General features: G+C 45.3%; 1 protein-coding gene across 1 annotated transcript in view; it reads left to right on the forward strand.

The window, feature by feature from the left end:
• Window positions 1-13,984, forward strand: part of LOC117354948 (SCO-spondin-like) — a 441,431-nt gene that overhangs the window by 157,097 nt on the left and 270,350 nt on the right. Inside the window, 7 exon segments of the mRNA XM_033932909.1 lie at window positions 738-890; window positions 996-1,136; window positions 4,822-5,004; window positions 5,731-5,881; window positions 7,855-8,014; window positions 8,384-8,438; window positions 11,828-11,929. Coding sequence (XP_033788800.1) covers window positions 738-890; window positions 996-1,136; window positions 4,822-5,004; window positions 5,731-5,881; window positions 7,855-8,014; window positions 8,384-8,438; window positions 11,828-11,929 — 945 coding nt within the window.

Below are 13,984 nucleotides of genomic sequence, written 5' to 3' on the forward strand. Positions count from 1 at the left end.
AGGCCCTGCAAAGGGTTTGAGTTCGAAACCACTGATCTAAACAGGCAAGACAAACAAACAGGATGTCACAGATACAGTTAAGGGGAAAGGTTAATCTGCTGGCTGGGTTGGAGGGCAGAGGGGAGCACAGGACAATTGAGCCATTGTGACATCACTGATGAGGTTGGCTCTTATTGGTGGAATGAAGCATTATGACATCACAGACTCAGCTCTGCTTCCCACAGAATGAAACTCTTCACACTATTACTACTACTATGAATAATTTCTATAGCGCTACCAGATGCATGCAGCGCTGTACAGAGTCACAAAGAAAACAGTCCCTGCTTGAAAGAGCTTACAATTTAAACCAGTGGTCTCAAATTTGTGGTCCAGGGGCCACATGCGGCCGCCAGGCACTATTTTGAGGCCCTCAGTATGTTTATCATAATCACAAAAGTAAAATGAAACAGTTTCTTGATCATATGTCTCTTTAGCTATAAATGACAATATTATTATTAAGACTTAGCCAAAAGGAAAGATTTATGAACTATAAAGAGTTTTACCTCATGCAAAGTTGTCATTTCTTTAATAAGACATTAGCTATTTTTTTCTGAGGCCCTCCAAGTACCTACAAAGCCAAAATGTTGCCCTGCAAAGGGTTTGAGTTTGAGACCACTGCCTTAACGTGATCTATTAGGAACCCCTCTTTGCTTTCCCTTTCCAGCCCCTTCACCGAATGCTTCTTGCTTTCCCTTTAGTGGATGGATCCTGGACTGCCTGGACCACTTGGTCGAACTGCTCTCAGGACTGCTCAGGTGTGGTGATCCGACGCAGAGAGTGCACCACTCCGAAGAACGGCGGCAGGTACTGTTCCGCCCTGCCCGGCTCCACTTCCAGCACCATGGAGATCGGTGAGTGCTCCGGCCATTTCCTCTCCCGTACTGACTAGATGTGGCAAGTGGGATGTCTCTGCAGACTTTTGCTGGATTCTCACTGTGTGTCTGCTCTGTCCACAGAGTCTTGCCATGTGGAAGGCTGTCCCAGTCCCACAGCCTGTCCTGGCATCCTGGTTGTTGGAGACTGTGCTCCATGTCCTTTGACATGTGCTGATATTGCCAATAAAAAGAGTTGCGAGAAGGACAGATCATGCAGTCCCGGTAAGGAAAATCAATGCTTTCTGGGATACAAAGTGCAAGGGATTCCTTGGGCTATTCACAAAGGGTCTGTTGTGTTTGAGAAGGAGGAGAAAAGTGGTAGGGAAGGATTGTTCCTTATTATCCTGCTAGACTAGTCCAGAGAAGTGGATTATGTCTTTTCCTGACCAGCAGATGGAATCAGAGAACACGTGTTTCAGTGCTGTCATCTCTGGTGTAAGTGGTTTTTTGCAGCCCTGCAACTAGCCAGTATTTCTCTGCCTCCAGCAGATGGTAAAGATGGTCTGGCGCAGCAGAATGGTTTGGCAGGCTGGTTTCTGAACAAGATGCAGTCTATTGCCCTGTGGCCAAGGACCTGAACCATTAGGCGTTCTGCAGTCAACCCACAGGCTTTTACACTGATGGAGCAGGAGGAGGATGCCCCCTTCAGTAGCCTCAGCCTCTTGGCTTTGGAGCAGTGAGGTGACCACTGGCTCATGTCTGCTTATATCAAACTGAGCAGGCTGACCCCAGATTTTCAGTGGCACTTAACTACACAGTGCTACTGAAAATCCACTGTAACTTCCACAGCACTGTCTAGTTAGTGCTGGGGTGGTCCAGGGGCAGAATTGGAAGGCTGCTAACCCCAACTCATTTGTAAAGTAACCATGCCTGGGTAGCTCCCTAACCCCTTATTTGTCCTGTTTTTATGTTGCTTTTCTGTATCAATTAAAATGACTCACAAAGTTGCAAAAATCATAACAGAACTCACCAGTAATAAAACAAGATATTGGCCATATATCACTCTCATAACTGAAATGAAGACCCAATAATCCTATAAATTAAAATAGCAATGTCTTCAGGGCTGGATAGAAGTTTCTCCAGAGTTACTGAATTACCGTATATACTCAAATATAAACCAACCCGAATATAAACCAAGGTAACAATTTTTCCCCTCAAAAAGGAAGAAAAAAAGGTTGACTCAGATATAAACAAGGGTGTGGGTGTGGGTGTTTATATTCGAATGCCCTACCCGGCTCTACACGCAGCCCCCTCCCTCACACTTTCCCCTGTCCTGCATGCTCTGCTTCCGACATCTCTCCCTCCCTGCCCTGACAGGCTCTTCACCCTGTCCCACCTCCTTCCCAGCCAGGCTCTGCACCAAAACCCCTCTCTCCCTCCCTCTCCTATCCTGCCAGTCTCTGCACCCAGACCTCCTCCCTCCATGCCAGGTTCTGCATCCTGTCCCCCCCTCCTTTACTGCCCTGCCAGTCTCTGCACCCTGTTCCCCATCCCTCCTAATGCCTTGCCATAAGACCTACCGTAAGACCTGGTGGGCCAGCGGTGAGCCAGGACAGAGGGATTATCCTGCCTCCTTTCCTGGCTGACTAACAATTCTTACCTCCCTCTTGCCTCCCTGATTGTAAAAATGTTACCTTTTAAAATCTCTGGTGGTCCAGCGGTAAATCTGGGCAGGAGTGATCTTCCTGCGCTCCTGCCCCGTGCAGAGCTGCTGTCTGAAAGGCTGCCAAGAGTTCTCATACCAACCGTGAGACCGCAGGAACTTGTGAGGTTGCTGTGAGAACGCACGGTAGTAATTCAGATAGTGACGCTGCATGAGGTAGGAGCGCAGGAAGATTGCTCCTGCCCTGGTTTTAAAAAGGGATTTAAAAAGGTACCATTTTTACAAATGGGGAGGCGGAAGGGAGGTGAGAATTGTCAGAGTCGACCGGGACAGGAGGAGGGAAAGATCCCTCCTGTCCCAGCCCATCGCTAGACAACTGGCTCATGTTTGGTAGAGGCCTGCAACAGGTCTGGAAGTGTGTGTGTGTTGTGGGGGGGGGGTGCTGACCTGAATATAAACAGAGACCCCCATTTTTGGGACTTTTTTGGCCCAAAATCTCAGTTTATATTTGAGTATATACGGTATTAATTTATCAAGTTTATTATCACATTTGATTAATCGCTTAATCTGAGTTCTAAGCAATGTGCAAATTAATAAAAATTACAGAGTAAGGGAAGACAGACTTAAATGACAGGTAAATCTATTGAACATTGTAACTCTGAACATTTAAGAACATAAGAACAGCCTTGTTGGATCAGACCAATGCTCCATCCAGCCCAGTATCCCATCTTCATGGAGGCCAATCCAGGTCACTAAAAGGTGTAAAATGCAAGATGACACTGCAAATCATTTAACTACCAAACTGCAAAAGTTTGGAATTTACTTCCATTAGAGATTCGTATTATTACCACGTGTGTTGTTTTGCAAAAATTTGAATTTTGGCGGGAAAGTCAGTTGGTCAGAAATTTGAGTTTCGTTGTGAAAGTCCATAGAATGGAAAAAAGTCTCTGGTAGGTTTAAAGATGTTCTTCCTAGAGACTTTTTTCCATTCTATGAATTTTCACAACGAAACTCGAATTTCTGACCAACTGACTTTCCCGCCAAAATTCAAAATGGTGGACTGCCCTGTTCCCAATCAGGTCAGTGAGCCCACTATTTCCAAAGTCACACTGCAGACTTCAGAGCATACCCTGAAGAAAGCCACAGCATAGTGGCTGAAACGTCAGTTTCTACCTGACATAAGGTTGTCAGATTTTCCTTTTGGAAAATCCAGACCCCTCCCTAGCTCCGCCCCCAGGCCCACCTAGTTCCGCCCACCCCCACCCTAATCCTGCCCCCGAGCCCTTCCTAGCCCCGCTCCCCGCTGCCTGCTCTTGTCAGGCAGGAAGGAAGTCTGCTCATGCGCAGACGCTACTTGATGATGTCATGGGCACGCATGCGTGCACATGACGTCATCGCGTGACGGCTGCGCATGCGCGGACTTCCTCCCTGCCCAATACAGCTTTTCAAAACCCGGACAAAGGGCCACATGCATATGAAGGTAGGCCTAGTTCAGGGATCTCAAAGTCCCTCCTTGAGGGCCGCAATCCAGTCGGGTTTTCAGGATTTTCCCAATGAATATTCATTGAAAGCAGTGCATGCGCATAGATCTCATGCATATTCATTGGGGAAATCCTGAAAACCCGACTGGATTGCGGCCCTCAAGGAGGGACTTTGAGACCCCCTGGCCTAGTTCATGTTACTGGTGTATATTGGTTGATTGTTTATGAAGTCCTGGAATATGCGATTTACATTTAGTTAAAAATTAGGTTAAGATAAAAATAAAAAAACAAGGCAATTAGTACTAATTGTAATGAAATAATACATTTGAAAAAGGGAGGAGAAAAAAAAAGTGGCTTAAATACAATTCAAAGTTTATTTTAGCTTTTCCTCAGTTTTCACTCTCACCTCCTTAATGTTCATTCCATTCATGTTCTCTTCTATATTCTAAAAAACTGAATTGTAGTTCTGCCCTTTCTTACCTTATATATCTATTAGTCTGTAAGTCCGTCAGTCTAACCTATTATATTTAAAAATTAAATGGTATATGCCTATACTTTTTATTAAAGTTGTATTTTGCTTAGAAAATTAAATAAGTGATTCATCAAATCAAAATAAAGCTTGAAACTTGATTCAAAAACAAATAAAAAGAGATGAAACAAGAGGTTGGGGAATGTTACCCACTTGACTTTCACTTGGCTGTGTTCCTAGTCCAATGTAAAATCTTAAAACTTAAATGAATCAGTTAAAAGCATCCTTAAAATATATTCCGGGCCAAGCAGGGGCGATTCCATGAGTTCTGACCTGGGTTCTTTGCTTTCTTAGGCTGCTGGTGTCCCAAAGGCTTGGTGTTGGATAGTGACCATCATTGCGTTAAGCCAGAGGAATGCCCTTGCCAAGTGGAAGGTGTCACCTACTGGCCAGGGCAACTAGTAAAAGTGAATTGCCAGATCTGTAAGTGCCAGGCAGGTCTAATGAAGCAGTGCCGTCGGAATCCAGAGTGCACAGGTGGGTCCAGAATTCAAGCAGCGATAAGGCCTGATCAGAAACTGTGCAGGAATAAATCAGGCTGCGGCCATTTTACTAAAGGAGGTTAGAATCTGGGCTTAGTGTGTCTTAACATGGGACTTTCCCATGCGTTAAGCCAAGATTCGATGTGGCAAAATTTAAGGCATTTTTAAAAAGAATTCTTTTTTCAGGCCATGGAGAATTATGGAGTGAGGAGAAAATGGAAGAGTGAGTAGAAGGAATGGAAGTGTAGGAAAGGAGTGAGAATCCTGGAGGGCAGGGGTAGGCAATTCCGGTCCTCGAGAGCCACAAGCAGGTCAGGTTTTCAGGATATCCACGATGAATATATACGAGATGGATTGGCATGCACTGCCTCCTTGAGATGCAAATCTATCTCATGTGAAAACCTGACCTGCCTGTGGCTCTCAAGGACCGGAATTGCCCACCCCTGCTAGAGAGAAATAGAACAGTAAAGGGAATGGAATGAGTTGACAGAGGGAATAGAAATGACAGAGGTGGAACAATGGAGGAAATGGAATGAGTAGAAGGAAGCAGAAATGATAGGGGGGAGGAGCAATAGTCCAGAAAATGAAACGAGTAGAGGGAAGGAGTCAGAATGATGGAGGGAGGTGGAAGAGTAGGAAGAGGCATCCACTCATCTAGGTTATTGTTGATGTACATCGTCATCGATCTCTCTTTGTTTTACTTGCCTTCTCTCCTCCCCAGTGCACTGTGGATGGTCCATGTGGTCTCCATGGGGGGAGTGCCTGGGGCCCTGTGGAGTTCAGAGTATCCAGTGGTCTTTCCGTAGCCCCAACAATCCGAGCAAGCTTGGCAACGGAAAACAGTGCCGAGGAATCTATCGCAAGGCACGCAGGTAAAGAGTGCTGAGGAATCTACCACCGTGTTCAGGAGTAAAGGGTACTAAGATCAGCTTTAAAGCTTGTAGGTAAAGAGTGCAGAAGAATGTACCATAAAAATGAAAATTGCTGAGGGGAAGGAATGAAAAACAAAGATGAAAATGTTATAATGTCCTTATATCACTCTATGGAACAGTCGCACCTGGAATACTGTGTGCAATTCTGGTCACCGTATCTCAAAAAAGATATAACAGAATTAGAAAAGGTATAGAGAAGGGCAATGAAAATGATGAAAGGGATGAGATGACTTCCCTATGAGGAAAGGCTAAAGTGGCTAAGGGCTCTTCAGCTTGGAGAAGAAACAGCTCAGGGGAGATTTGATACGGGTCTATAAAATACTGAGTGGAGTGGAAAGGGTAGATGTGAATTGCTTGTTCACTCTTTCCAAAAATACTAGGACTAGGGGGACATGCGATGAAGCTACAAAGTAGCAGATTTAAAACAAACTGGAGAAAATATTTCTTCAGACAACGAGTAATTAAGCTCTGAAATTCATTGCCAGAGAAAGTGGTGAAAGCAGTTAGTTTAGCAGGATTAAAAAAAAAAAAAAAAAAAAGGGCTTGGATAATTTCCTAAAACAAAAGTCCATAAGCCATTATTGAGATGGCTTGGGGAAATCCACTGCTTATTCCTAGGATCCCCGCGAGGAATCTCCTCTGTCCCCCCTTAAAAGTTACCTGTCTCCATAAAAAACAGCAATTACTTCTGACAGTTTAGATTTTTTTTTTAAAGTCTTAGTTTACTTAAACCAACAATAAAATACAATATAAACAAAGAACAGTGAACAGAAATAAGAGATGCATACATCACCAGAAAGAATTAGAATAGACATTAGGCCATATGACTGTTAAAAGAAATAAAAGAGTTGGATTTTTGGGCAATATAAAGCTCATATCTGTAGAGCAAACAAATCTGGTTCCACCATCTGGCACAGGTAACTTGTGAGAGGTCCTTCCAAGATCCACAAATGGTTTTTAATGCAGCAAAGAGTAAAGAATCAAACAGTACAGCATCAAAATCATTTAAAGCAGAATTGAGAGAGGCCCTTTTCAGGACAATGGTTGCATAAGAAAAATGTGACCAAAACTGAACTGGAAACCCCAAAACAAACTCAGCAAGTACTTCATTTGGTTCATGGACAAAATCGCGCGAGACAACGGCGCGCAGACAACTGAGCGCAAGGTTGACGGCGCGCCGAAGAAAAGCACTATTTTAAAGGGTTCCGACGGGGGATGTTGGTGGGGAACCCCCCCATTTTACTTAACAGACATCGCGCTGGCGTTGTGGAGGGTTTGGGGGGTTGTAACCCTCCTCATTATACTTGAAACCGAACTTTTTGCCAGTTTTTTAGGGAAAAAGTTCAGTTTTAAGTATAATGTGGGGGGGGTTACAACCCCCCAAACCCCCCCCCAACGCCAGTGCAATGTCTGTTAAGTAAAGTGGGGGGGTTCCCCCCCACACCCCCCGTCATAGCCCTATAAAATAGTGCTTTTCTTTGGCGCGCCGTCAACCTTGCGCTCAGTTGTCTGCGCTCAGTTATCGGCGCGCCGTTGTCTCGCGCGATTTAGTCCCGTCACCCTTCATTTTGTACTAAACACAATTGGTGGCATAACCATGAGAGGGGGGCTGGGCCTCCCACTTTGAGCTCAGCCCCCCTCAAAATGAACATCTCCCATGCTGTAGCTGGTGGGACATTTTATTTTTCCGTCATCTTGGTCCCAGTTTCTGCATTTGTCTATCTTCTACTAATTCTCTTTCCAGGCCTTTGGAACTCCGGTTCTATTCCTGCGGGAGTCCTGTGAGCCTGGGGGGGGGGGGGGATCCTCACGGGATTTCCGCAATCCCCATTCCCATGCAGACCTCTATCCCCAAAGAGATGCCTGTATGAATATCATGGAAAGCTCCCTTCTTTTACTTCCTTTCACTGTAGGTGTCAGACAGATCCATGCGAGACGTGTGAATACCACGGGAGGAGCCACGGTATTGGCGAACGCTGGAGATCGGGTCAGTGCCAGGTCTGTCAGTGTCTGCCCAGCGTCACTGTCCAGTGCTCTCCGTACTGCCCATACATCACCCTTGGCTGCCCAGAGGTAAGGAGGACTCGATAAAGTGCCTAGAGATGGGGAGTGCAGGGGTGGTTAACGAGTCTTTTGAATCAGGGCTGCCGAGTCACCAGCTTCAGATCTTTCCTTTGAGGAGATGGGCCGAATTCCCAACTTCAGCTCTTGTCCTAGGGCAGCTGCATAATGGGTATGCCGAGTTTTTGGGGAAGTAGGTACGCTTAAGGAATTACTCTAGGGTAGCTACATTTGAATGTCCAGCTCTCTTGATTGTAAACCGCCTAAAAGTCGCAAGATTGGGGCGGTATAGAAGAATAAAGTTATTATTATTATTATTATTGGAGAAGCACGAGTCGTTGACTTCAGTTTTTACCCACAATTCCCTCTCTCTTCCTGCAGGGCCATGTTTTGGTAGAGGGGACTGTGGACGTCTGCTGTTACTGCTCTGAGACTGGTGAGTGTTTTTGTTTTTTTAGTATTTATAGACCACTTATAGCCTAAGTGGTTTACATTGGTTACTCAAGTATTTTTGCCTATCTGTCCCGGTGGGCTCACAATCTGACTAATGTACCTTGGACAATGGAGTGTTAGTGACTTGCCCAGGGTTACAAGAAACAGCGCTGGGCTTGAACCTGCAGCCTCAGAGTGTCTGTCCTTTGGTGGACATAAAATTGATTCCTCTTCAAGCTGTGAATGTCACACTCAGAGTTGCCATACCCAGCACACTGGGCACAAGGGACTCTGAGCTATACCAGAGGTACAGGTGAACTGTAATGTCCACATAGCGCAGGTTACAGGTTATGTTTAGTTGATATACCATAAATGTTACAGTAAAACAGTAAATCATAGTAACTTAGAAACATGATGGCAGATAAAGGCCAAAAGGCCCATCCAGTCTGCCCATCCACAGTACCATTATCTCTTTCTCTCTCTGAGAGATCCTACGTGCCTATCCCAGGCCCTCTTGAATTCAGACACAGTCTCTGTCTCCCCACCTCTTCCGGGAGACTGTTCCACACATCGACCACCCTTTCCCTAAAAAAGTATTTCCTCAGATTACGCTGGAGCCTATCACCTCTTAACTTCACCCTATGCGCATTAACGTTACGTAGGTATTTAAACGTCTCTATCATATTTCCCCTCTCCCGCCTTTCCTCCAAAGTATACAGATTGAGATCTTTAAGTCTGTCCCCATACACCTTATCACAAAGACTACCCACCATTTTAGTAGCCTTCCTCTGGACCGACTCCATCCTTTTTATATCTTTTTGAAGGTGCGGCCTCCTGAATTGTACACAATATTCTAAATGAGGCCTCACCAGTCTTATATAGAGGCATCAATACCTCCTTTTGCCTACTGGCCATACCTTTCCCTATGCAACCTAGCATCCTTCTAGCTTTCACTGTCACCATTTCAACCTGTTTGGCCACCTTAAAATCATCACACACAGTCACACCCAAGTCCCACTCTTCTATCATGCACATAAGTTCTTCACTCCCTAATCTGGGTTTTTACAGCCCAAATGCACGGCCTTGCATTTCTTACCATTAAATTTTAGCTGCCAAATTTCAGACCATTCTTCAGGCTTTCGCCAGGTCTTTCTTCATGTTATTCACACCATCCGGCGTGTCTACTTTATTGCAGATTTTGGTATCATCCGCAAAGAGGCAAATCTTACCCGACAACCCTTCAGCAATATTGTTTATAAAAATGTTAAAAAGAACAGGCCCAAGAACAGAACCACGAGGCACACCATTGGTAACATCTCTTTCCTCACAGTGATCTCCATTGATTACTACCCTCTGTCACCTTCCACTCAACCAGTTCCTGACCCATCCCGTCACTTTGGGACCCATCCCGAGGGCACTCAGTTTATTTATTAGACGTGTGTGTGGAACACTGTCAAAGGCTTTGTTAAAATCTAAATATACCACATCCTCTATCCAATTCTCTGGTCACCCAGTCAAAGAAATCGATCAGATTTACCTGACAAGACCTACCTCTAGTGAATCCATGTTGCCTCCGGTTTACAATATAAAACAAATTTTGAAAGGAACTCCGTTAAAACAGATAAAGCCCCACCCAAAAATAACACCCCAGAGAGTCGCCCAAATAGATCACATTCGTGCATCCATACACACTTCCATATCCTAAGAAATGTATTAATCTTCAATTACACAGTTAAAAGCCTTCTGAAATAAGCTTTCAAAGCTTTTTTTTTAAATCGGGACAAATATATTTCTTGTTTTATCGTCAACGGAAGGGAATTCCATAACATTGGGCCTACATAATAGAAACCCCCTTTCTAGCCTCTTGTACAACAATTTAGTCTGTATAAACCTCAGCACAGTGCTTTTAGATGAGAGGGTGAGATCACAGTGGTGTCTTCCTAAGCAGAAAACCTTTCTGGCACATAGATGCATAAGTGCCAACATTTCGGAATGATTGCTTGTGCCAAACGTGATACAAATTACCTCTCCCTGGTTACAAGGAAGGGGCTTAGCACCCATTGGCACCCACAAAGCCGGCTCTTATGCGTAAGTGGCTCTTTCTGACTTTTCGTCATATATTGTTTGTGGCCGGAGTAAGATCCTGGTTTGGAGTTCTCAGTCCTGGTTGAGGCCAGCAAACAATATATGATGAAATGTCAGAAAGTGTGAAGAAGTGGAGCCGGTTTCAGTCTTAAGCTCCCGATGATGCTTTAGGGCACAGGTGTCGAAGTCGGTCCTCGAGGGCCGCAATCCAGTCGGGTTTTCAGAATTTCCCCAATGAATATGCATTGAAAGCAGTGCATGCACATAGATCTCATGCATATTCATTGGGGAAATCTTGAAAACCCGACTGGATTGCGGCCCTCGAGGACCGACTTCGACACCCCTGCTTTTAGGGTGAAACACAGAACTGTGTCGAGCTAAAATGTTCTCAAAGATCAAGTTTGATTGAATGAAAGTGGAGGCAAATCCAGTAGACAACGGCGTGTAGAAGATAACTGAGAACTGATACAGATTAGAAGATTAGGCACTGAATACAGTGTTTTATTGAAAAGATGAACTCATGAATTTTAAATTTGTCTAGGTGTTGGATAGATTGAGAGGGGGCTTCACTGTTTGGGAGAATAATTGTGTGTATATTTAGTGTGAAACAATGCTATAATATGTTTTAAAGGTTTTGATGGTGCTATATTATTACAATAAACGATGAACTATTTATAAGCGTAAGAAGCAGTGTGAAACATAGTTCTTATTTGGGTATTTTGTCAATGAATATGTAATCTATTTGACTCCATTGTGTGCAAATAGATCTCATGCGCATTTATTTTGGGGATGTCTGAAAATCTGACTTTTGAGGGTCAAGTTTCAAGTTTTCATTAATATTTGATGAATCGCTTATTCAATTTGCTAAGCGATGTACAATTTCCTAAAAACATAGGTGTAAAAACATACACAATAACATAAAACGTACAAAATTAAGACAAACCTGAGTCGTGGAGGATAGAGGGGAAAAGTTACAATTCTTTGTTAGAGAGAATAAACAAAAAGGAAAAAGACGAGAGGGAGGGTAAAAAGTTAAGGACCTAAAGCATATGGTCGGAGGTCTAGAGATCAAATGTTAAATGCGTCAAGGTTGGACACCCCTATGCTTATAGTGTTTAATTTTTCAGATGCCAGCACACCATTGGAAATACTCCCTTGGAATCAGTTCTGTGTGCGTCTATTTGCTACATGTGTATTTAATCAGAACTGGCACGGTGCTGGTTTCCTCTCTGTGCGTGGGGTGCATGTGTCTGATGATTCAGGAGTGCGGCAGAGCTGTTGATAAGCCATTTTCCCTTCTTTATGCAGCTGAGAATGGATCGGTGACGGCCACACCTTTGCCAACCTGGACTAGTGCCCATCCCCTTACCGCCGTCCCTCTCATCACCTATCCTCTGCCATCTGTTGGGGGTGAGTCAGCTCCGCCGTACGCCTGGACTTGTGCGGGATGCTAGGGACGGAGCAGTCGGTGGCGTAGCGAGGATAAGAGGCGCCCAGGAGCGGTTGCGTCCCTTCCCCGCCCTCTTCTCCCCCCATCTGCTCCTTCCCCACCTCCTGCCGCGCATGCGCCCCCCCTTCCCCACCAACTTCATTGACGTTCCTGGCACGAGCAGCAACCTACTACAGCATAAAAGGGCGTTCATTATCTGCTGACTGGTATTTGTCACCCCTAGCTGGGGAGCCACCTTGTACGGCTGCCTTGCCCTTCTTGTGCATGGAGAAAGTGAGGTAACTTATCTGTAACAGGGGTTCTCCGAGGATAGCAGGATAAGCCAGCCGCACAACCCTCCCACCTAGGGTTGCAAGATTTTCCTTTCGGAAGATCCGTCACCCTAGCCCCGCCCCCAGGCATGCATAATGATGCCCATCCCCGCCCTCATTCCGCCCTAGCCTCGCCTCCTGCAGCCTACTCTTGGACAGGGAGAAAGTTCTTCACATGCGCGGACGCTACGTGATGATGCAATCACGTGACGGCTGCGCATTCGCGGACCTCCTCCCTGCCCGACGCAGCTTTTCAAAACCCGGACAAAGCGCCGGGTTTTGAAAAGTCATCCGGACCCCCGGACATGTCCTCAAAAGGAAGACATGTCCGGGGAAATCCGGATGTCCCGCCTCCCCTGCGGTTGAAGCTACTTCGCCCTGTTTGTCTCTGTTGCTATGAAACGGGCTCAGGGGCTTGTGCAACAACAGCAGTCACCACAAGGGGGCATGTCCAGACATGCTCAGAAAAGTCTTCCAGACTTTTCTGGGCTATGTGGAAGACGTCTGGGTTGGCTCCATGAAGTGATGACATCACCTTGTTTGGATGGCTTATCCGGCTTTCCCCCAGAGAACCCCTGTTACAAGTGAGTTACCTCACTTTCGCTGTGCCTCGATTCTAATCCCAGGTCCGCCGTGGATTCTCTGTGCCATCCTGAGAGAATCGTTGCATTTTATTTTTTTTTTGTGCAATTAGTTCTAATGCTGCCCGTGAGAGCTTGGGAGAATCATTTTATGTTTAATTCTTTATTGATTTTCATATTTTGACAGTACAAACAACTATATTAAACATGAGTATTATACATAACGCACTTAAAATACACAAAATTAATACATTACCAATCCTTTTCTCCCTCCCTTCCTCACATAACTATTACACTGCATATAGATATATTATTGCAATATTATAGATAAATACCTTTAGCAATCCAAAATACCTTCCCCTCCCCCACTCCCACCCCTGGATGTGTAAGGAATCTGTAAAAAGGGAGATACCTGACATTCATTGCAATTCAACATATGCAGTCAATGGGCTCCACACCAATGTTGAATTGGGAGAATCATTTTATCTCCCTCTGCCTAAGTTCTAATTCTACATCTGCCTCTGATTCTGTGAGTCAGTTCAGAAGTGATACGACACAAGTTATTTATATTTATTTACGGGGTTATATATCCCGTCCTCCTCAAAGAGCTCAGGACGGGTTACAGACTTACAGTTATGGAGTTACAATGCACAATTACAAAACAAAGAGAGAGAAAGACAAAAAACCACATAGAGAAAATTTATATCTTCACCCACTGGCGTAGCAAGGGTGGGAGGCGTCTGGAGTGGTGGCACTCCCCCCCTCGCTCTCTTCTCCTCCCCCCCTTTGCCCCGTGTGTGTCCCTTCCCTTCCCCTGTACCTGTTCAGCTTCCCCAGCGCAAGAAGCATCTCCAACGCGGAAGTAACATTAGGGGTGAGCACCGAGGCCGGTGTGAGCTAGAGGTATGGTAGGGGCGGGAGTGAAGGCGCACACACAGCGGGTGAGCGGGAAGGAGCAGGAGGCAGAGAGGATGAGATGTGTTGGCGGCCCTGCCAAGACAGCGCACAGGACTGTCTGCCACCCCCGCAGCCCCCACTTATTATACCACTGCCTTTGCCCCTCCATTTTCCCTCTCTCCTGTCTCTCTTCCTTTTCTAGTTGAATTTCTTTATTGGGGAAGAA

Source organism: Geotrypetes seraphini, chromosome 2 (genome assembly GCF_902459505.1).
Source record: "Geotrypetes seraphini chromosome 2, aGeoSer1.1, whole genome shotgun sequence".
Classification (NCBI taxonomy): domain Eukaryota; kingdom Metazoa; phylum Chordata; class Amphibia; order Gymnophiona; family Dermophiidae; genus Geotrypetes; species Geotrypetes seraphini.